This window comes from Apteryx mantelli, chromosome 10 (assembly GCF_036417845.1).
Source record: "Apteryx mantelli isolate bAptMan1 chromosome 10, bAptMan1.hap1, whole genome shotgun sequence".
Taxonomy (NCBI): Eukaryota; Metazoa; Chordata; class Aves; order Apterygiformes; family Apterygidae; genus Apteryx; species Apteryx mantelli.
Genome location: NC_089987.1, coordinates 10,766,550 through 10,791,057, shown reverse-complemented (window position 1 = coordinate 10,791,057; position 24,508 = coordinate 10,766,550). Strand labels below are relative to the sequence as shown.

At 39.9% G+C, this 24,508-nt stretch overlaps 1 protein-coding gene across 1 annotated transcript in view; it reads right to left on the bottom strand.

Annotated features, from left to right (window-relative positions):
• Positions 1-24,003, bottom strand: part of BEAN1 (brain expressed associated with NEDD4 1) — a 76,210-nt gene extending 52,207 nt beyond the window's left edge. Inside the window, exons 1-3 of the mRNA XM_067302462.1 lie at positions 23,881-24,003; positions 22,659-22,733; positions 8,510-8,644 (exon numbers count right to left, since the gene is read on the bottom strand). Coding sequence (XP_067158563.1) covers positions 8,510-8,644; positions 22,659-22,733; positions 23,881-23,911 — 241 coding nt within the window. The 5' untranslated portion in view covers positions 23,912-24,003. The remainder of the gene's footprint in view (positions 1-8,509; positions 8,645-22,658; positions 22,734-23,880) is intronic.
• Between the last annotated feature and the right edge of the window lie 505 nt (positions 24,004-24,508).

The window sequence follows — 24,508 nt, the reverse complement described above, 5'->3', positions numbered from 1 at the left end:
CTACTTTCAGTAAATACTGTGGATGTTGATGTTGAGGACCCAACATTTTCCTGATTCCCTTTCATGCTTTACCATGGTTAGCTACAAAGCTTTTCCCATGCATGGCTAGCTCTGAAAGGATGTATAAGATACTACAGCCTGTCTTTTCACTTATAAAGGCCATTCTGTCTGTAAGCCCTCTGAAATCTTTCTTACTCTACCTCAAAAAGGATATGCTGAATGTCTCTGCTGTTTGCTTATGTCTATACAAGAAGTAACAATGTTTAGAGTTTCCATGTGCCTTGATAGTGCCCACAATAGCGGTGGACATCCTCAAAATACCATGGCTTCATTCTTGTCTGTCTTACACCAGTGGACCACAACAGATTTCAGTGAGGTACATGCTAGTGTAACTGGGGTAATACAGTTGAGAAAGAGTTGTCAGTTTTGTTTTCCTCTTTGCTAGGTATTTGTTTCTGAACTCCTTTCTTAGGAGTCATTTTTCCTTTGCCCTTCCTGTTTCTGAGATCCTGGTTATATCTGTGGCTGATACAAAGCTATCTCTTATTTTAAGTTAGTACAGAGACCACATGGTGGTGGTTACTGGTACAGGAAGCCCCCATTACAGACACTACAGTATCTGGTTTTATAAATGCTAGAACAACAGGTTCTCATTTTATTCCCTCCCAACCACTAAGTAAGTGAATCTAAAATATTAGGTTAGGCATTAATGTCATAGTGGGCAGGAGGTGATTTGAAAGTCATTTCCCCTTCATTAGCTCTATCATTAGCCTGCTTCAGTGATTGATGTGTTGCCAATGTTTTAGGAAGTAGCTCTCACACTTTCCCCCTAGCTTGTGACAAAGCCGAGATTCCCTGGGGTTAATGTACATGTATAGTGAGCAAGTAGAATAGACTGAGGAACTTGGTCATTTGTATCTCCATTTGAAGAAAAAATGCTTTCTCAGGCCAACAAAGAAAACTGTTGGACAAATAAACTTCTAACAGGTGTACTGTGGAAAATCTTTGTTCCTAAAAGCTGTACTGAGCACAACCTATTGTGGTTTTGGATTCTATAATCTGAAATTGTGTGTATGTTTAAAGGCCTGAACACTCACGCCAGAGTCACTAGTTTAAAGATAAATGCCATCAGAAAGGATTTAGTCTGTTCTAAAGCAAAAATGCCATGTTTCTCTGATATATTTTTAAGAACCAGTGGCTGATAGGAATGATTTGCCAGTTTCCAGATTGATAGGATAATTTCCTCAGGGGAACAAGAAAACCAACTCTTTCCTTCACTTTGGTGGCTATATTTTATCCACTTCTCTGGGTGACTGTTCTATAATATTACTTGATAGCTGAGACTGAATTGCTATTTTGCTCCAGCTTTGCCAAATGCTGAGCACACAAAGTTGCATGTGATCAGATTTTCTGGGAGCTCCTATAAAGCTACAGTCCTCAAACACTCAATAATCTCCAAAGCTGACAGACCTGTCAGTGACTAGAAATGATTAAGTACATCTGTTGCTGGTCCTGACTGTAGGGTTTTACTGGGGAGTGAACTTTACTGCTTTTCAGAAGCACCTGAAAAGGTTCTCAGTTCTCATGCATCAGTTTGATGCATGTTGACATATGTTTGGAGGTGAAATTATTGGATGGACTTTTCAAAATGGTTCCAAAAGATGTATATGTTCTTTATGGTATATTTGTTGCATAACCCCTAGTTCTCTATAGTATCAGCTCTACTAATAGGCATCTAGGATTATTAGAAAGCCAGAAGTTGGGAGAAGGATGTGGAACAACAATAAAATGTAAAGAGTGAAACAAAATAACATAGTAAAGTGTGTTAACCAGCATTGCAAGGCTTCTTGTACTTTGATAAACATTCCATAGTATGATTTAACGCCCCCCCCCCCAGACATCTGCACACTAAGTGACAGTATCACCAGCTGCTTGGTAATGTAATTAATTGATCTTATCACAAAAGTGCCTTGCTAATTACATGGAAAACAGTTTTCTTGTGAGTAGTACTCAGAGGATTTAGACACCTGCTATCCTGTTGCAGTCCTGTGCAATATGCTTATATCTTTAATTTTTTAATTGGAAATAGGGATTGCAATACAAACGGCATTTATGGACATTTCCTTCTATATATAGTGCAACATTTGGGCTTTCTGTACACAGGAATTTTTAGGCTCAGGAGGTAAGCTTGAGCCTACTTCCTCAGGCTCAAGCTGTGACCAAGCTATGCTTCAACCAGAACAGGTGCTTGAAAATATTACTTTCTTCTGTATGATAGTTTCCCCCTTTTGCTAGGGGTTACTCTCCCCATAATTCTTCAAGTTAATGTAAGCTGTAGGCAAAGTCTGACCAGATAATTCAACTCTTCTATTTAAATGTAAAGCTATCCTAGCTGATGTTGTCTTTAGCCCAGGTTAGGGAGCACTCCTTTTGAGCACTTTGGCTGTATTATGAAGATGATTCCTTCCAGTTGCGGATAGTGGTGAGCAACTGTGGTGGTACCGTCTTCAACTGATAGAGCTTGATCTGGAGAAAAACATCTGTCTACACCTGTTGGATACAAAAGCTAGATGAAGAACTGTGCACCGCTTAAGTTCCTCTCAGATCTTAGTAAGATTTAATACTAAGTGCTGCATAAGCTTTTCATTGCCCTCTGCATCATTTCAGGTTAAAAGCACAAAATTGTTTATGAGGAAAAAACACTAATCCAGAAATGATTTACTATAACCAACAGAAAGGGATTTAAATTCCAGCATATCATGTTTTTTTTCTTTCTATAACCAAGGATGACTTTGAGGAGGGCTGTTTTGACAGGCACCTATAAGAGTGGAATATCACTTTATTCCATTATATTTATGCTGAAACTATTCGTTTGTGACATGATAAAAGTGCAAATTTAACCTGTCTATACACTCATTTTACATTATGGTTTATGATAAGAATTATAAACCTGCATCCCAGTGGAAACTCATTTCAAAACCATCTGCTTAGCATCCGTTGAGACTTTTTTAGTCAAGGAATACCATATTGCATGGCAGAGATTTGGACTATAGCCTTCTTTTGTTTGGGCTTTAAAAATCTCCAGACAACAGCTGTCTCTTTCCTCCTCCTTTTCAGTTAATTCATCTTAACTACAGGTAATAATAGGCTCTTAGGCACACTAGTAATATGCATTCTTAAATACAGACTAGTGAAGACACTGCTGACTACTAGCATTTTAACACTGTGGTCCGAAAGGCTAGCTAGAGGCAGAAAGGCTTTATCCTCTTTAGGCTTCTGTGTTTTCTAGATTTCAACTCTTTCCCTAGAAAGACTTCTCTTTAACGATTCTGTCTAAATTTCCCTTTAATGGGTCTGTCTCTACTCTAAATTCTCTTGCCTCAGAGGACGCCTTCTTGAGCAGTTCCGACTCAGAAAATATTAGGTCAACCTTTGTCCTTGAAGAAACAGAAACTTAGCAGAAGGTCAAAATTCTCGCTGGGAATTTGGGGGTAGGAGGGTGGAATGCAGGTGTGGCTTCTAAACGTATCCAGGGAGGTGATGGCCATACAATTTTTTGCCAGTGATAATTCAATAGTTATAACTTTATAGTACTATACACTTCCCTGTCTATAGTATGTTGTTACAAAACAAGTTTAAGTGACTTAATACCAGGTATCAAAAGGTTTTTAGGTTGTTGCAATAAATTTCTACTTTTTTTTATATATAGTGTAATACTATATATATGCACTGTTAAGTATATATACATTTATATTCCCTCTTGTGCCTCTTTAAATTTAAAAGATTAAAACTGTGACAATCACCTAGTCTTCAAAAATATCAAAATAAGCAACAACAGTCTTGTGTAACAGATCTGTTTGCATTCTTAATCAGTGTCCTTAAGCAGCACGACAAACTGTCATTCCAAGGACACAGAAAATACATAAGAGAGATGATTGAGACCACCTTTAAAGATAGCTGTTACAAGTGCTTAAACAGAGAAATATGTAATGAGAGACCAACACTTCTTTCTTGTTACCTCCTTATTGATTATGGAAGAGTTTCATAAGAACCAGATGAAGGCTTTTTTTGCCAAAAATAAAAAGATTTAAATTTCTGAATAAGGATACCATCAACTGTAAAGAAAACGTGACAGATTTGAGATGAGAAAGAATAATGGTAACCAATATGTAAAAGCCTGATATTTTTATTTATGCTTTATAGCTCAAGGTTATAATGCTTTAAATGATTATTGCTTTCAGTGGGCATCCCAGGTTCTTTGGTCCTGCCAGGAAATTCTAAAACATATTAGTATGAATGTACAAATTAGTCTGAATGAAAGAAGATCTTTTCTAACTTACAGGCCAAATATTTAGTTGGCTGCTAACCTTGATGATCAGAATGATACATTTATGTGTAGGTTTATATTTTATCCTACCATGTACCTGCAAATGAGAGTTTTGCACTAATGCTGTGACTGAAAATGCACTGAATTACATATTAGTAAAAAGTGAAATGTAACACCTGAGGCAGAAGCAGTATAAGCTTCCTTAAGCACATAATCCAGTTTTCTCTTCCCCTTTTTGGTGTGTTAATTTACACAGAATTGCTGTTTACACTTATAGATGACATTTTCACTACTTAGCAGGATCTCATTAGACTTTTTTCCCCACAAGTGATTTGTTATATTGTGTTTGTGAAGCTGTATGAAAACTCCTTTCCCATTGTTTAGAAACAAAAAAACCCACCAAGGAATGGAAAATGCTGCAAATACTGATTTAGTTACTGTTGCTTATATCCAAGAAAGTTATTCTCACATGGGAACAAATACAGGACAAATACAGGAATGACCAGCAGTCTAGATATGGAGAGTTGTGTATCACAGCTTTTACACCCCTGGCAGACGCCAGACGCGTTCCACAGGTGCTGGGCTGAACGGTTGCTCCAGGAGCGATGCCCAGGTAGAGGAGGACAAGGTGCCCCAGGGCTTGTTTCTGCTCCCTCGGTTCCCTCCCCAGCCCGTGAGCCCCACCGCAACACAGAACCGCTGCGAGCCAGCGGAGGTGGCACCAAGACGAAGGCCCTCTGCAACCCCTTGCTGCATGCGGCTCAAACACCACAGATGTTACTTATGTAGGGGGAGGGATGCTCTATGTTTATGGGTGTACATGTGTATATACATTTATAGTTACAAGCACACTATGGAAAAGTTTAGTCTTGATATTAACTTGGAAAGCCTTCCGGGGATAAACTTCTACACTCCTAGTCTTACCTTTACTTAAATTGCCAATTTTTGTACAACTATCTGAAATATCTTACAGTAGCATGAGCACTGGAGGTATTAACAAAAAGAGCTACCTGAAGAAAAAAATACTCCTTAAACTACTGCAAGAAAGCTGGTGCCAGGACTAGTAGTTTTTTTTCAGAAGACCATTCTTCCTATGAGCTAGTTTTGTCCCAAGTTCAAGATTTGGGGTGGCTAATATTTGCAGATAGGATGCTGCAAGTAAGTTGATGGGTAATAAATAATTATATATAAGCAGAAAAAGAGGAAGGAAGGAGCTTGGTACAATAAGCGTCCCTAGGCCTAACTTCATCCTCAAAGAAAGCTCACTCTCTAATAAAGTTACTTTGATTCTGCCGTGTGTTCAGCTGTTAGTACTGCAAAGCAGGAATAAGAGCAATAAGTAAATAAATAACTTGATTCAAGTGGAGTGGCTCTGTCTCACAAATATATAGAAGGAAAGAGAATAAAGAAGATGCATATATATATGTATGCATACCCATGCACCCTTATATACCTATTATATAATGTTACCTACAGATTAATCACAAGGGGATTTTTTTTATACAGAAGTGCTTCATTTTCATATACTCACATAGCCACATCTTCAGACATGACTTTCCAATGTCTGCCGGCAAATATAAATCTGTCAGATTTGAAGTCATCTAGCTGTATCATGGCTTTATTACTAGGTAGTGGTGCTATTTGGGATGGTATTAGACTGAAAGTCTAACAGTTCTAATTGCATAGTTGTTGTGCAGATTTTCTGTTGGTGTTGATCTTCTAACAGTTCTTGCTGTTATTCAGCAAAACCAACACATGATAGAGGTGCTTTTGGTGCCTGCCTTGCCTGAAACATTTCTGTGTTTGTGAAGTATATATGAAGTGACAGATGTTAGTGCCTCACTGGATGACACTCTGCTCTTAAGTTCAGCTGTGAACAGCAAATCAGTCTTTCCATTGAAAAATAATGAATTTTTCCTCTAGGCAATTTTTGATGTGTGTGTGCTCCTGCAAGCATTGCAAATGATCTGTTGGTTTTGTGGTGTTTTTGAGCTCTTAACTACCATAATGTGTTCAGAGCCAACCATGACTATTTGACTCTATTTTATCAACCGCCATGGTTGTTAGCTTTTCTTATTAGTGCTGAATTGACAGCTTTGTGTTTAGAAAAAGTATATATTTACGTATGTTAAAGAAGAATCTGTTGTCACTCACTATTTACTTTATGCACGCATCTTTATAAGAGGACTGAAAATAATGCATACTTCTGCAAGAAGCAAGTTGCTAGAAAGCTTTTATGTGATCTGAAAATCCTACTGCACAAATAAGGAATGAGTTATCAGGCATTTAGTCCTATTTGTTTCATTTGCAATGATTGCTCAACCTAAAGGTTAAAAATCAACCAGGCAAACAACTTTTCCTATCTTATGTGACAGGGAGGCCTTATGAATGTCCTATAGATAACACCTGGCAGGACCTTCCTTCCTCTCCCTTCTGCCCTCCCAGTGGAACTGGATGCTGTAGGGCTTATTTGTGTGTGTAATACAGGCAAGATGTAAGATTGTCAAAACTGATGTGTTCCCATGAAATCTTCCACTCCCTCCCGACATGCTTGCTCAGAAAAAATATGGCTAGCTCTGATCACTGCTGATTAGATTAGCAGTTAAGAGCATAAGAACCTGAGGTCTTGCCTAAATTCAGGTCTTCTGTGCCCTCCCACACATCTAAAGTGTAGCCCTTCTGAATTCTCAGCACTAAACCCATAATCTTTCCATGCTCTGTGGATTTGACCCGTGTCCTGCTCTATTTAATGGACTACGATCAGTTCTGCAGAGTGCTTGTGTTGTACGAATGCTTTAACTCCACTGTAAAGCCAAGAACTATGTTGCAACAAGTGCACATCTGCAGACTGAAACAGTTAGTGTTGACCTGCTGTTTACACTGTCTGTGTTTCCGAGGGTTGTACTTTGGACTAGCCCCGCTTTGCTTCCGTGGATCTGAATGCCCATTAGAGGATGGAGTGCGCAACAGGCGCACTCCTGGAATGCATTTTTTGGTTTACTTTCATCTGAAGTGTATTGCCAGTAGCCGTCAATCTACTCTTCCTACTATGACTTCAAGCCTTTCTGCAAAACTGCAGCTGCGTTCTTCTGTGCACTGTGCTGTGTTAACTCAAAAACCAAAGTCTACAGGTATGGCTGGCAATAGTTCACGTCAGCAGTACATGATCAGTCCTATTTGTACTTTGTGGAATAGAGGTCTAACAATAATTTGCCTTCTCAGATGTTGCTACTTACCAATTGTATAGGCTAAAAGGAAGGTTTCAGAGTTAAAACTGTAGTTTGAAATTAGCAAGTTAACGTAACGAGCAAAAATTAGAAACAAGAATGGTTCGGATGGTTAAATCACCAAGTTTGCTAGTAGGGGGCTACTGCTGAGACTACAACTTACTTATCTTCTTCAGAAATTCTCCACCTCATCTTTGAACTTATTCATTCAAAATCTGCTGAAAATGTGTTTCTAAAACAAATGGCTGGAAATAGTTGCATTATTTACAAGTTACCCTATGACTCCTTTAAATACACTGGATATCTTTGACTTGACAGTTAGTCTCCCCCCAAACCCGCACCCAATTATTACTTTAATCAGCTGGCAGTTTTTTTATTTATTCACATTAACATTCACGTTAAATCTTATTCACAAGCCTTATTCAAAACCTCTCTTATTGACCTTAAGCCAGGCCTAAATTTAAGCCAGGCCTAAATTTCCAAATGCAGAGTGCCCAGCCAGCAGCCACTGTTTTGTAGTAATTTTGTAGAGCTGCCAGTGTTTAATTGTTTCTGGCAATGATGACTGCCTTTTTTAGGTTTTCTCAGCGTTTAAACTTTTTTCTTTTTTCTTTTGAAACTGGCATTTTAGAGCAGCATTCTTCACAACACATTAGCGTAATGCATTTCGAGCAGGACAAAATCTTCCATTCTCACTACTGCTGAAGTCCGACTACTAGACCACTTGAAACCAGCATGCAACAAAAATGTTTCAGGCATATAAATAAATAAACCCCTAGATTTAGACATCTAAATAAATAACCCCCTAAATATCCACATCCTTGCAATAACAAAACCAGAACAAATCAGATGTATAGAACAGTATACTGCTACAAACACAGAATCAGTAAGAAAAAGGTTTTACATTCATAGGACTACTTCTCATGACTTAGGAGGAAAGCGAAGAGTAACTCACTTGAACATGTTAGTTTGATGGACATGTAGTCTCTGCCACAGTCCTTCTTATAGTGACAGCGTAGCCAATTTAAGAGGCAGAGTCCATTACCACACTGTAGTTCTTCTTTTCTACAAGGTAGAATGCTCCGTTCATCTGAAAGGAGGAGAAACAACGGATGACTCTGTGTAACAGGCACCTCCTTCCTCAGTGACAATGCCACAGACTTACTGAAAGTCAATCTTACTGCTTTTGAAAGCCCTAGCAGGATGAAAACACTCTCTCTTTTTTTGTCAGCTGTCAAAAGGGTCTGAGACTCAAATGCTTTGTATACTGTTGTTGCTGATCATTTACATAGTGGTAAAATATACCAAAGAAATCACTAGGGTAACATCTATCAAAAGCACCTAGCGTCCCCTGTCACTTACATGCTTTAATGAGCAAAACAAAACAATCCGTCTTTGCCTCAGCTTAATACACAAAATAGATGAATGAAAAAAAATAAAGGTATTTGCTGTCTTGCATAATCCTGAAGGACTGGATTAAGGGCTTTCTAGCTGTGGGTATACATTTTTTGTGATTCCTTTCCAGTTTGACAATCAAGCATAGGAACTCAGTCTGGTAGAGGGGAAGGGGTTTTTGAATAAACCCTTGGGCAAGTTGTTGGGGATGATTATTCAGGTCTGGTTTGCAGAGACATTAAAGACTATATAGCAGGCTCTGCAACTATGTGCGTTATGCCGCATCTTTGACTGGTGGCTGAGTTGAAAGAATGAAGCCGCTTCCCAGGACTAGCTCTGATTCTTGGGGGCTGAGTGAAAAATTGAATCACACGCTTCTGCCTGGAGAGGGGAAAGTGTAATTTTGTCTTATCCCTTGATAGTGTGCTAACACTCCTGTTATCTCTATACATACACACATGCATGAACATTTATTTCCTACTAAAGGAGAGATGATGCTAGCCTACTCCTGTAACTTAATAAAAGCAGAGTTTCAGGCCTTGCCTTCACCCTTGCAAAATATATTTGGGCTTCAGCAGAAGAAACGGGGTGTATGGGAGGGAGTGCTGTCAGTGCTTATCATATCTCAACAGGATCACCCTTTCCTAGTCCAAAAGCTTTGAGTGTATGTCAGAGGTGGGAGTGGGCACTGCACTTGTGCAGTTTGTGTTTAGCTTTGACTGACTACTCAAAATAGTTGTTTTATTTGATGTTCATAAACATTCAAACAGCAGCTACCTGGTACAAAATTCAAAAGAGCAGGGATATCTGTATGCAAGGAAAAGTATACGTCTTTTTTTTTTGACATATTAACTGTGCAATGCAAAATATTGGCTAAAATATACTTGCCATACCACACAAAACGCATTGAGCAAATCTTTGAGAAAAGAACTTGAGAAAAACTGTTTTTTCACATTTCACCAGTTGTGCTATTGAAAGTAGACTTGTATTCATGGCAGATAAAGAGAAAACGTATTTTCTGACAAGCACATCTGAGTGTTTAAGCAAATGTGCTGATACCATTTAGTTGCACAGTTTTGTAGAGCTTTCAAACAATGGGAAAGAAAAGTAGAAGAGAGAAAAAAAATCCTGTTCATTAGTGACAGAATAAAAAGTATTTGAAGTCTGGCAAGGAAGACCTTTGTGCAGAAAAACTCCTCGGAAATCACCCTTAGGTACTCCTCAATCATTTCCCTTAGGTACAAGAGCTGCATTCAGGTTACTTTATATGTCCAATCTCAAAACATTCCAAACAGAAGCAAATAAAAATTAAAGCCCAACTTGAAAAACTCCAGCTCTTGAAAGCAAAGGCACAGAGGGCCATTGTCAGCACCCAACAAAACACAGGCATTCTGACTAAATCAGGTTTTTCTTTGCTCTCTAATATTTTAAATTCGGAGCCTTTGTGTCACCCTTCATAGCTGCAAAATCATGCAGTTGGGAGTAATTGCTCATGATTTCCAATTCTCTACACAGCTTCTCCAGTGGAAAATGTCAGTACCCCCAAATGCATTTATAAATATCAACAGCCTTGACAACAAACTGTTACAGTAGATCTTAGATTGTATGCTTTTATGCTTGTACCTGGCAGCTCTGCAATCTACAGGCCAATAATCAGATCATATTGTTTCGTACTTCTAGCACATCTTGGAGAATGTTTCCCACGTAGCTACTGTATTTGTGGTAAGCATCTAAGACAACCTTTGGGTAAAATGGAATAGAATTCCCAGCAATTTAAGGCTGTGTGGATTCTTGTCTGTTTGTTTTTTAAAGTGTTAAATTATTATAGAAGAAGCTATGCTGTAATTAATATGTTGGACCAAATGTGGTCATTGTGGAAATGGGAACAACTTTATTAACTTTAGATTGTTGTTATAAACTTCAAAAAGGAATTCACCTGCAAAAAAATGATGCTAATGAAAAAAATACTCTAATATCTTAGCAAATTTATTAGAGTAATTGGTCCAAGTGTGTTTCACATACACATATCTATCTTCTATAAAGTCTATTTAGTTCATAATCTAATTTGAAGTTGCCTTAATTATTTTAGACCTCTTTAAACTTGATCCAATCTACACCAGTTCATATCTTTCCTATTCATTATTTCTGTTTCTACTAGTTCAACACAATTCTCCCCTATCACTGGCTACAATTTTACCACTTTTGGGTGTAAGAAACTTTTCTACAGTTCCTGCAACATTGAATTACTGTCTCCTCACCACTGCGGTGACTCTACTTTGAAGGTCACTTAAAGATAAATGTCTCTTCTCCTTCACCCAGAAAGTAATTCTATACTTTCTGTTTCTGGTAGTTGTTGTTGAACTGTGTAGGCCACTTTAGGATACAGTCTGTATGAAAATGCTAGAAAAACAGTACAATGTTTTATTATCTTAAGGGGAGAATCACTAAGATTGTAAGCTGTAAGAAACAATATAAGCAGATGCAATACTTTGGACTGCAAAGCAGCGGGGTGGGGGGGAGCAGGATAGTTTAAAAAGGGTGTGCAAATCTATCCCATAAAGCTACATTTCCCATATATAGCAAGAGCAAAAGATTTCTTTTGTTGATCCAGATAATGCAAATCTTCCATCTGTCCCAAGGGAAAGTGCAAAATACCTGATAAATATTTTTCAGTGTTCATGTTTTTAAGCACTTTTTTGAGGAAGAAGCTGAGGCACAGGCCTAAGGTAATCCAGCAGTCAGGGACAGAGATGGGCATAAAAGAGAATTAAATGATTGTCAGAAATTACTGTGGTATTATAATGCCGATGATTTGATCTTGGTGCTAATGGAACAAGTAACAAAGATATCGAAGTTCCATGTAATCGGTTTCATGTATCTTTTAAAGTCATTAGAGTCTTTACGGCAAAAAACATGACACCCGCAAATCCAGTAAAGATTAGTGGACTGGTCTGGTTTATCTTTTATGCCATCTGATATTATAAATTTATGCCCCTTCCCAGATACTGTAGTTCTCTCCTCTAGCATATAATCTTTTACATGTTTATATTAACCTATTTTTCTTTTTTTCTCTTGGCTTGCAGTAGCTAGAGGCATCACTGGAAAAGAGCTTTCAGCTAGACACTGTCTTGCAGAACTCAGTAGTTTATTAATCTTGTTTTAAAATCTAATCCAGCATCTGTATGTTGAGCTACACGCATGAATCCCACAGTTCTGTGGTCTGGCTTGTGCAGCAGGTCAGACTAGTTGCTTTAACCTTCAAATCCATTTAAATATTCTTGCCTTAAACAGGAAATTATTAAATGTTAGCATAAGATGGGAATGGTTACATTATAAAAAGCCATATATATATATTCAGTCAGCACAAAGCTACTCTACAGCAATATAATATCTTTCTGCTTATTTCATATTCAAAGAGCAGATCTTACTCTATCCTTTTACTGCTTTTGTCTCTAAAGAGGGATTTGCTTGATATAATTTTACAACATCCTCATTCATACTCTTTGATTTAATGTATTGCTGGGTCTTACTAGCCAATATTTGTGTGAATACAGAAAAACAACAACGAATATATAAACTTAAAACACTCTCAGCATAAAATACTATATCTTAACATGCAGTGTGAATGAATTCATATTCTGAAGTGCATCTATTTCTGATACAAAGGAACAAGAAGTAGAATAGGCATAATGAAAAGTTCTCTGACAAGTACAAGCGTGTTGTGCTCCAGAGAAGTGGATTGCTTCCTGGCAGGGGCCTCGCTCACTCACTCGAGTGAGGTGTCACCCAGAAAACATCCATATCAGATTCCTATTGACGGTTTTATTCTAGTAATGGTAACACTTAAAAGGACTTCAAGTTCTGGAGTGCCTTAGCAGTTCTGACCGGATAAAAACGCTAGCATACTATGAATTAGGATGATCACCCACCTCAGATAGGCTGCTCTGTTTCTTTGCTGCCGTAATGCCATAAAGCTACAGTAGATATTCCAATTTATATCAACAGAGGATCTGGTCTCATATGATTTAAACATAACCATAAAGTATGTAAGAGGGGCCCTCCAGTATTGGTTCCAGTACTCGTTTTATTGCAGTAAATTTAGCAAGTGCTGTCTTAATTTCACAAAGGAGTGATGTCTGTCTACTTAGCAACTGAAGAATATGTAAAGATCCTTCTGATTTGGAACAGTTTAATGATTTGTGGGAAAATGCATTACTTTCCAAAATGATGTTTTATCTCAGCAGAGGCTAGCACAAAGTATTTTTTCTTTACCGTACACTTTTGCCTTGAGGTATAATTGATTATGAAAACAATTTTTGCTACAGACAACAGAGAGCTAACAAAGTTTCTCTTGGAGAACTGTTCCCCAGTCCTAATCCCACCTGTTCCAAACCTGACTGTGCCAAGCAATGGATTGCTGATGTTTTTTAGTGTTTGTGTTCTAAATCAATACAAATTTGTATCAATTTATGAAGTGGAAATTTGTAATTTAAGAACATCAAAATGATCACATCAAATTCAGGTTAAGGAGCAATATTATGTAAATGTAATGCATAAAATTAGCCCAGAAGTTGAAAATGAACCTGCACTATTAAAATACGTATAATAATTAATAGCTATTGTACATCATCCAATTTTGTATTTTCCTTTGTTAGTATTACCACAAAATATGTTTTATTCAAATGACTGTGTAAGTATATGGTGGTTACACACTTCTAACATCAACCACTGAGTCTGCTAATGCACTGATCATCCACCAGCAGAAACTATTCTCTACAACATCACCATCTGCACTTTGCAAAGTCAGAGGCTTCGTTCTTGCCTGCAGGCTGGCTTTGAAAACTTTGTAGCCTGCTGTGGGAAGGCAGTCCTGGTGAAGGAGGGTCCTCCAGTGGCCCAGAGATGATTTAAAACTCTGAGCTTGGTGAGAGGATGAGAGAGTAAGCAACATCTGGGACATCTTAGTTTGATGCTTAATGCTCTGCTGCGCTTATATTATGTAGATGAGCACGATACAAAAACCTGTACAAGACGCACTATAAGGAAGAGAGATTCTTAGCCCTCTGGTAATTTCTTGTGCCTCTCAGTTCCTTAGAGTTTTTGTGTTGATGGCAACCAAGGACATTTACAGTAACTTTAAATCAGAGGACAGACACAAGATGTCATTTCTATACTGTTAAGGTATTTTAATACCACCTTCTCCCCCCCCCCCCCCCACCTTCCTCAACTTTACCATGCTGTTCTTGGCTGCACGTGTGGATCATCATTTTATATGTTCGAAAATTTGGAAAAAAGTTCTTATTTCTACTTCTATAGATGCTCCATCACTCTTGAAGCATTATCTTATGTTTCCAAGCTTTGGGGAAAATTTCCAGTTATCAGCTTGCTTCATTCAGTAGAAGCATTTTTTAATGGAAGCATAGAAATGTAGCTCTGAATAAAGCTTTTTTGAAGAATTTCCTATGCATTTCTGTCAGGTTGGTTGCAAAAGCATACAGTTTCCACTGATATACCTATTTAGAATTATGTTGTTAAAAAAGCAAAGACTTTAAAACAAAAGTGGCTGTATATACTTTTCAATTGCTCATTCTCCTTTAAATTGTCCTGTAATTTTTTTTTTCAAGTTCACCATCAAAAGGTACTGTAACGTGAAACAACAAGACCTGTGTTGTTGTTGCTCTGATTTTCTGCTCTCCCTGTACATTGCAACAGTTTGACTGGGGACTGGTGCTAAGTAATGTACCATACAGCAGGTACCCCAGCACACAACAGCATGAATACATTGTAGCTGCTTTTTCTATTATTGACTGTCTTCATATCCTTTCTAAAGGAACATCTGATTTCACAAACGTGCTTAGTGTGAGGAGCTTGATTATTATCGTAGTTTAATATACATGTCAAATGATGCATAAAAGTCATCTCAAAAAGCTGCTCTGTTGCTCTTCTTTTTGCGGACTGTGTTCTTTCCCTAGCATGAAGTTCCAGGCCAAAGGAGAAATAACGCTGGATTCATATTCCCTCCCTGATGTGTCTTTGAAACAGAGTTATAATTACAATACCAAAAGCCTAGATATTGTTGCTCTACTTGTCACCATGGCATCTGCAATAAACCAGGAGTGTTAACTTGTCATTTAGAGCTGTTACAGTATATTTGAGTCTGCAGGGTTTTTACATTTGGTTGCTGAACAGGAACTGATGATAGCATAGTAGATAGCCTAATCCTTGCACCTTTAGAGGCATGTTCCAGGGCAGTACCTTACGAAGACAACAAGGAAAAACAGTTTACAAATTCTGAACAACTTTGTATCTCTGCTGTTCTGCATTGGGTTTTCTATGACCTGCTTCTTTCTTAATCAAGTCTTATATTTCTTGCAAGTTGTTTAAGCTAGTGACTGTCTTGCACACTGTGTATGACCACTGTGAATGGCCCTTGTGTGCCTCTGTAGTTTAAGTTGTAAATAATTACAAATGGGGAAGATTTAGCCCAAAATATTGAACTCTGCTGATAAGCAAAGAGGAGAAAGCTAAGCGTAGATTAGAAGAAAAGTTCAATATGAGGTCTTTGTCCTAGTAAGAACTAGTCTTCAAACTGGGACTAAATAGCTGGCACTCTGCTGGATGCTCTGTCAGGTACTGTATTAGCTGTCTCTCAGAGGATCTGGGATCTGATTTTTTATAGCTCATCTTTTTGTATAGCTTATCGCGATTCCTTGTTGTAAAAGTCCCTGATTTAACCCTGACTGTAAGTGGGGGCTTGTTCAATGTTTAAAAATTGGAAGCAACCAATTTAAGTCTATTAAAGGACTTAAAGTGAACCTCAGAAAGCTGTTATACTGACTGAACTGGTTAGCTTTCTAATGTAAAATATGCCATTTCTATACATCTCTTGGGTTCCTCAGTGGAAGGGAGTGCCATATTTATGATCTAACTAGAGAAATATTACAGCCCAGCTGTAGTTACTTTTCTGTCCTAAATTTAGTGGTAACTGAAAGTTGAGGACAAGCGTAACATCAGAATACTCTCATCTCTATCAGGTCTGAGCCTGATGGACAACTGGTTGTCCGTAGATAATTGAGTCAGCTACGTAAAAAATCATATATATATATATATATATATATGAAGTAGAATAAATGTTCTAGGAATTGTCCTGTGGCCCTTATGTACAGTCTGTGAGGCTGGTGAGCTATTCCAGCTGCGGTGGTGGAATTCATGCCATGAGGGGAAATGCATTCATTGAGAAGGAATGGAAGGAGCGATACGAATAATGCCATGCCCCACTGTGAGATTTCCAGGGAACATGAGACACTATACTACTTAAACTTGCCTGGCCTCTGTACTGACATCCCCAGCACTTCTCCCATTCTGTTCATTTATACATGTCTATGCTAAAAGCAGCTAAAAATATAGAGCAGATGGATGTAAAACACTGAAAGGGAATAAAGACAATGAGAAGGAAATGTTTTTTCTCATTCTTCTCATTTTCTCAGGAAAGGGAAGGAAAAGGGAGACAAAGAATTAAAAATTTCCTGTCAAATCTCTGGAGCTGGAGTTCTGTGCAGTATGATGCACATTTACCTAAATTAATTTTACTCTTCCTATGTAGGAAAACAGATTGAAAAACAGATTTACTGAGAAGAATACACCACACAGCTCTGAACTGTATTTCTTCTTGTGTCCTAGAACATTCTGGAGAGAGAGGTGTGCACACATATGATTTAAAACTTGTATTTTTGCTCCCATTCTTTGTTTCAGAGTTTCTTTACCTTTTCTTTTTTCTTTCTCTGGTTACTCTTTTACCTCCTCTGGACTCTCACTCTCTTTTCTCCATCCAGTCTGCCTGCTCTGATCGTCCCCAGTCTCTCCTACCTCTTGCAGGGCTTGAAGCTCAACAAGAGACACCCTGTTTGCTCTTCATGGGTGCGGTGTGGGGGTAGGGTGGGAGGACAGGCTTTCCCCAGCTACAGGCAGTGATCTGCTACCCCAACACTGACAGAAAGGCATGGGACTGGACAAAGACAGAAAAAAAGATGCTACAAGAGAAAACAGCTAGTGCTCTACCTTGTCAGCAAGAGTCAGTGGCAAGCAATGGACAGATACCAATCCAGGAGCCTGGTTTTCTCCTTAAATTGCCACATGATCTAAAACTATTCATTTCTCTGCCACACTTTCCATTCCCACCTTTTGTCTTATCGAGGCACCTGCAGTCTGGAAGGACGGGCCAGTTTCTTTGTACAGGGCATAGTGTGACAGAGTTTAAGTCTTAGGTGGGTCCCCTAAGTGCAGCTGGTACTTGTAGTAATAATCATATAACAATTGTGCAGCTAATTCAAAATAAAATTAGGATTAAGAAAAACTGTAAATATCAGATGCTTTCAATCAGAGCTGTTCCTCTTAAGCCAGGAAACTAAAAAAGATTAATTGCAAAATGGAGAGATTCAAAAGCCAAAACTGATAAGACTGCATGTATATCACTATTTCTTTATATATTTTTAATGAAGGCAGAAAACAATTGTGGAAACCAATATCCTCGTTTTAATGACAGAATTAAAGGGATTAGCATGGGTATAACTAAAAACAGCAATTAAAAGATAAGAGACTTGCAATGAAAATGGCCCAGGAAAGACATTGTCACAGAAGCAAGATATGTGTTAACAGGCAGTGCTGAAGCGGCTTTGGCTGGAATGTCCTCAAGCAAATGCATCTCCACAATGATACTTTAAGACTGTAGGTGTCTCAATGTCATATAATGTCATTATTTTAAAAAATGGTCTGAGGGATTTCAGGAAGTTGTAGCAAGATATATATAAAGTCCTGGAGCTAAACTCACTATTTGCATAAATGCTGTCAAAGCCAACTGAATTGCTTCCTTCTGCCAGCTTTCAACTTGAGGCCAAATTTTCAAAGCATCTGAAGATAGAGGCTCTAAGTAGGATTTACAATAGCTCATAATCAATTAGGTGTCTATCTCTCAAGATGCCTTTGCATAAAGGCATCTGGACATTATTGCATTTTTAGATGCTTGGATATCTAGCTTAAGTACAATCGTTATACAATAATGAAATGTCAGACTGCAAGAGTGAAAAGTGCTCAGCACCTCCAAAACGTATCTCCCCCCTTCTCTTTTCTCTGGGATGCTTCTCAGTCTTATTCTCATTAGATCAGTTTGATCAGATCCCCTTCAAAACTAAAGCATCATTCCTACTTATTTGATAGGGAACAGGGTTGGACTCTGTTCTGTGTGTTTTTGTATAATAGTTGCACAGGAGTGAATTCTGATCTATTATTCTCTCTGCTACTTAAAAAAAAAAAATCAGGATGGGAGGCAGGAGTAGGGAGAAACTGATGAAATTAAAGCATTAAGTCAGTAGTTACAATGGAAATGAATGATTTGGAGATGTCAGCCTACACTGTCATAAATGAAGATGAGAAATTGTCAGGCTTGGTGAGAAATTGATACCTTCCTAGTGCAGGTTCTGGTCTAATATAAATTAAAAGGTGAAAAAATCATTCTTGATTTGAATAACTGAGATGATCTGGAGCCATCATAAAATAGATTGATGGCAGAAAGATACTGAGCAGGATACAACTTATTAGGGGAGAAGAACAAAGGACTGTGAAGTGTAGTTCTGGAGGCATTTGAACATCCTTGATTTCTGCACGTTTGGAGCCATTAAAGCCTGAAGTGCAGCATGGAAAGCTGTAGGGAGATACGGGATACCTTTAAGGAAGGAAAGATTGGAGATTCCACTTTGGTGCCTTCAGAAAACATCCACACTTTGAGAAAAAAAATCAATGAAGGAAAATAAAGAACAGATTACTGTGGGGATTAAACTTTGCTGTGCACTTGGAGAAAAGGGAGTGATCAGCACATCTGTGCCCCGGACTGCCTGGCATCGCAGATCTACAGGGTTTCTAGCTTTCTGCTGTCAGAGAAAGGAAAGACTGGAAATGGGGGTCAGGTGTTGGTGTTTCCATCACTGACACTTCTCAAGGCACCCCACAAGGGCAGGGAAATATATTGCTACAGGGTCCAGAAGGCTTGGTGCACATATACCAATCTCTCAAACTTTTGGAGTAAAGTACTCTCTCTCCAGGTCAACAGCTTCACAGCAAAGCTGTCAGGCATAGATTTGAAGCTCTTTCTGTATGTCTCAAATCTGTTGCAGCCAACAGAACCACCATCAGACATGTGCACAGACCCATCACCACCTAGTTATTTCACCTATTTGTGCTGAGGCACTGGGCTCCACCTGTGCACATGACTATGAAGTTATGCTCCTTGACTACTGGCCTCTAGACCACTGTATTAAACCAGCTGAGTTTGGAGTCCATTCTGGGGAAAATGCAGGATTTGCCATGAAGAACAAAAGCTACCAACTCCCTAGCCTGTGGCAGTAGAGAGAGTGATTTATTTTCACTGTGTGCAGAACGATTTCCTCATTTATGAGTAAAAGCGTGCTGCGCCTTCCACTGTCTTCCTGGGGCCTCGGAGTACAGCTGGCAGCGCTGTAGTCAGTGACAGCCGGGAGCCAGCTGGGCCGGCCGGTGTGTGAGCTGACTGCGGAGGGGCGGCATCCGGCATGGCCGGGCCTGTGGGATGCAGGAGAAGGATTTCTCAGTAGCGAGTACCTCCCTGTGCCTGGCTACGTCTGTTTTCATACAGCACGGGGAGAGAGCCTTAGTATGAATATTTCTGTTCCTTCTTGCATTTTGTGAGATAATTCTGTTTCGTAAGACCAAGTGTGTAAAATCTATACAGGGTGTAACACAGGAGTCTTAACTCTGAATTTTACAACACTGTCTGCATCCTTTCTGTATTTATTTTTCCTGATTCATGCACCCAAATGAACATTTTACCTACCTGAACATTCCCTGTGCTCTTAGACATAACAGCTGAGACATAATATTGTTTAATATGGTTATCATAAACACTTACTAATATTTATAGTTACATAAATAACTATACAGCTATGTAATAATTATAAAATAACTGTCTTCTTATAATAGCTGATACATATTGTCAATCTGGAGAACTAATCAAAAAATTGGTTGATTTGTTTGCTTAAAATACTTTTCTTCAGAGACAAACCTCAAAACTCCTGAGGAAGTGCTGGAGGAGCCAGTGGCTTGAAGGAAGAGAAGGCATTTGGGTAGATCCATTTGTCTGCCTTTCCACTTCTCTGACAGTTTTGGCCACTGTTCGTTAAAGTATTACATGCAGTGGCTGAGGTTCATGACTGTTGGTGAACGATGATTTACACTTACTGTCATCAACGTTTTCTAGAGATAATTTTGACTTTTCTCTTATAAAAAATCATGTTCTGACTAAAACCTAAAAACACTTTGCAGTGAAAATCTGATGTTTCTCTCAGAAAGAAACTTATAAAGAAACAAAATTAATTCTAAATTTTATTTTCAATTAGAAAGTTCCATTAAATGCTGAAATTGTCAATCCTCTTGGATATTGTGTAGTTGAAGTCACACAGTTCCATTCCTGAATATTAGCTTTGCCTGGGCTTGGCCTGTGTCATTTTACCTCTTTCCCCTGTACTAGAGGCATAGTGGAGACTTTGTACAAGAGCAGCTGCAATCCTGCTCCTGCACCTTTGCGCTTGCTTAGGAAATTCAGTGTCGAGAAAGTAAACTGTTCTAAGAAGTGGTCTAGTACATAGGAACAGCCTGGGATAACACCAGCCTCTCTCCATCTTCACAATAAAGGCATAGTGCAAGCCACAGTTTGTTTTTGGCTAATGTCCACTGTACTTGTATTAGTATTATGTATTATTGTCAGTTTAATAATTTAGCAATTCATAATCCAGTCATTACAGTCATTTAAACACGATACCCTGTACGTAGGAGGCCAAAACACTGGTCCTGGCTGCACTGCACTCAGTTAAGACCAAAGTAAAGGGAAAATATTGTCTTAAGAACACTTATTTCTGAAGACAAGCAGGCACCCATTTGGAAACGAGGAAACGCTCAGACTGCTCTGAACGATGTTTGCTGCAACAGTTCCATTACAAAACTCTGCTAATGCACAGTTAATGCAATATAAAGTTCTCTTGCCATGAAGAAACAGTCTCTCTGGGGGGAGCAATGGAAGGGAAAAATCTCAGCTCAAGGGCCAAGGAACATGAAAGTGAAGGATGCACAGAAAACTATGCTATTCTGACATGATTTCCCAAACTAAACAGGTACTGACTGCATGTGTACTGAAGTGCTACAAAGCTGAAATGTGATTTCATGCATAACGGAAAAGCAATAGTTCTGCTGAGAAATAATCTAAACAGTTTTTTACAATGTTGACCTCTTACAACATAAGCAAGCACAGTACCAGTATTTTTTGCCATGTTTACAGGCAATATGCTAATAAATGAGTAGACTGTCACATGTAGCTACACTAATGTAAGTTTCTACAGTTTCCTGTCACTTTTAAGTTGTTATCTTATATTTTTTAGGACTTAGATGATGGCAGTTGGTCATATATTATGTAGCTAGAGGGTGAACAACTTTTGCTTAGCAGCTACTAGTTTTGCACTTGCTTTTGAGCCCAGCTTTAACATGGTTTTGCTAGGAGCTTAAGGGATAACCAGATAATCTGAAAAACAGCAATTTGCATTTACTTGGTTTTGGAATGTAACCAGCTTTATTGACCGAACTCTGCTCTTAGTTCCCATCTGCGGCAGGTTTAGTTCCTACAAATACTTAGCGTTAACAGAAACGGTCTTGGCACTATGAATAATTTCTCCCAGCTTGTAGATCATGGTGGCAAACATTAAGCTTGATAATATTTCTAGTCTATGAATGATAGTATGCTTGACTTTGCAGTTTCTTTATGTATGTTGCAATGTAAATGAGAGAATTATTTGCCTGTTCTTTCTTTAAACTTCCCATTTTAATCATATGAATTCTTGTGTATGATGGGCATCTTAGCTTGGAAGTTTTATTAGAGAAGAAGTAATCTGGTTACAACATTTCAGCACGACTTTTCTTGAGATGCAGCACTTGCTCTGAGAGATAACCTGGTAGTTTAATTTTTGTGTATGTATTTTTATCATTACACATTCTTTTATCTAAAAGGTCAGACATACCAATCTGGTTTCCTGCATACGTGTAGTTTTCCTCTGAAGTGAATAGGGCCAGAAACACAGGCAGAACTGGCTCCTGTAATGTTACATTTCCTTTCTAAAATACTTTCAGATATTATCTACAAAAATCAGTAATAAAGAGGGAGTGGAAGGAAGTCAAATGTCAGGAATTGTTGTTTATTTCAATAATTGGAAGTAATTTTTAGCTACATTTGTTTCACTAGTAAGTGCCAAAACGATACAAATTTTGACTGATGCCAATGCGCTCAATTTGTAAATCCGTTTTAGAAGCTATGTGCTAATTTGTTGTTGTGGGAGAAAATGTTGAAAGGAAGAATAATTTTTTTTTAAAAAAGGTTGAAGTACTTGTACCTGCAACCAAAATTTATGATGCTCAATTTCAAGCAATTCTCACTGATTTCAGTGAGTTTTGTCTATACAAAGATCACAAGGTTGAGTCCAGCCCAGTTAACTCAGTTGTTTTCTTAGTCAGGAAGCTATTTGCTTTTTCATGGATTGGTGTCCTTATCTGGACTAGAGGACTTTAAATATAATATTCCTACAGCTGTACATGACTGCAAGGCATGCCGTTAAAGCAGTTAAAAAAAAAAGACTACTTACATTGATTGGAATAATTGCTGCCTATTCCAATAGGGATGGAGCTTCCAGAGATGAGGGGAAGATGGAAGAAAAGAACTAAGGAGGGAAAAATGGAAAGAAAAGGTCCTTAATAGCAGTTTGTTTTTGTTGTGGAGCCAGATGTCAGCTGAAGACACACTGTGTTGATACCATGCACCCACTCTCTAGGGCAGGATTGCACGTTTCAGACTGGGAATATACGCACAGATGTAGATTGAATGGGGATAGATAAAATAAACAAGTCATTGCTTCATACTTCCAGGAATCACTCCAGTTTAGGAAATGATATTAGATATGACTTTAATGCCTCTTAGATGCAAAAAGCCATGTATAAACAACAATGTGTTATATAAATATGCTAATTATTGTTGTTAAGTCATTCACCAGACTCTGAAATAGGCACCTACCATTGTAAAGCAAAATAACTGTTTCCTAATTTGTTTAAGTGCATCTTGAATACATTAGGCATGTGTGTGTCAAATTGGGTTGGAATAAATTTATTCTAAAATTTGATACACGACTCCCCCAATGCATTTAAGCCTTAATATTTATAACTTGCGCTTCAAAGACTTATATTTACAGGCAACAAAATCCACATGAGTAAAATATGTCCTAAATAACAAAATGTTTAGACTTCCTTAAAAAAGGGCTTGTTTGCTCATACAGTTACAAAATATGACCCCGGATATTTAGTTGGATGTAATGCGGCATTTGTACAACGTTTCGGTAAATTACATTTACATTCAAATTAAGCCTGCTGCCCTCGGTGCCGCCGTGGCCTGGCTCTCAGCCGCTGCCCGGGAATATTCCTGGCTGCTGCCCCTCGCCGGCCCCGCAGCGCTCATCTGCCCGCGCTGCTGCTTCCCCCCTGAATTTCGCGCTCGCCGTCCCCGCGCCGCGCAGCCCAGCGGGGGTTCGCCCTCTCTGGTTCCTTTTCTTTTCCGGAGGGGGGCTGCTGAGTGACAAAGTTTCCACGGAAATCCTCCCCTGCCGCTCGCTCCCTCGCTCGCTCCCTCGCTCGCTCGCAGGCGCCTGAGCCGCCGCCGCCGCCCGCCCCGTGGCCGGGAGCCGCCGGGCGCGGGCGCGAGCGCGGGCGCGGGCTCGGGCCGCCGCCGCCGCCCCCTCCCTCCCCGCCGCCGCCGCCGCCGCGAGGGGGCCCGGCGCGCTCCCGCCGCCGCCGCCGCCGCCGCCGCCTTCGCCTTACCCCAGGACGCGCGGGCCGCCGTCGTCTCCATGCGCCTCCGCCGTGGCGGCAGCGGGCGGCGAGTCGGGAGCAGCCGCCGCCTCCTGCTGCGCGCGGGCCCGAGCGGCGGCGGCCGGACGGAGCGGAGCGGAGCGGAGCGGAGGGCGGGCGGGGCGGGCGGGAGACCTCCGCCCCGCGGGCCGGCGGCGGCCGGGGCTCCCCCTGCCGTGCCGTGCCCTGCCGTGCTGTGCCCTGCGCTGCCCTGCGCTGCCCTGCCCGCCCCGCAGGGTGCCGGGGGCCGCCCCGGCCCCGAGGGTCCCCTTGCCCCCCCGCTGGGCGGCCCCCCGCTCCCGGGCGCCTTCCCGGGGAAGGGGGGTGTTGCAGGCGCCGCGGGGGCTTGCCGCTCGGATAAGGAGCTGCAGGCGGATAATGGCTCCTGGAAAGCCGAGTGCAGCCCGGCACCTCGGCTGGAAGGGGGGACTGCCTGGGAACCAGCCCGCGCGGCCGGACGGGATTACTGGAGGGGTGCGGGGGAAATAGTGCCGCGTGGCTGGAGGGCGTCCAGGAGAAGAATTTAGTCCGAGTAAGAGCTAAAACCACAAACGAGAGTAAGATCCCATCATTACCAGAGATCTTGGAAACGCTTCTC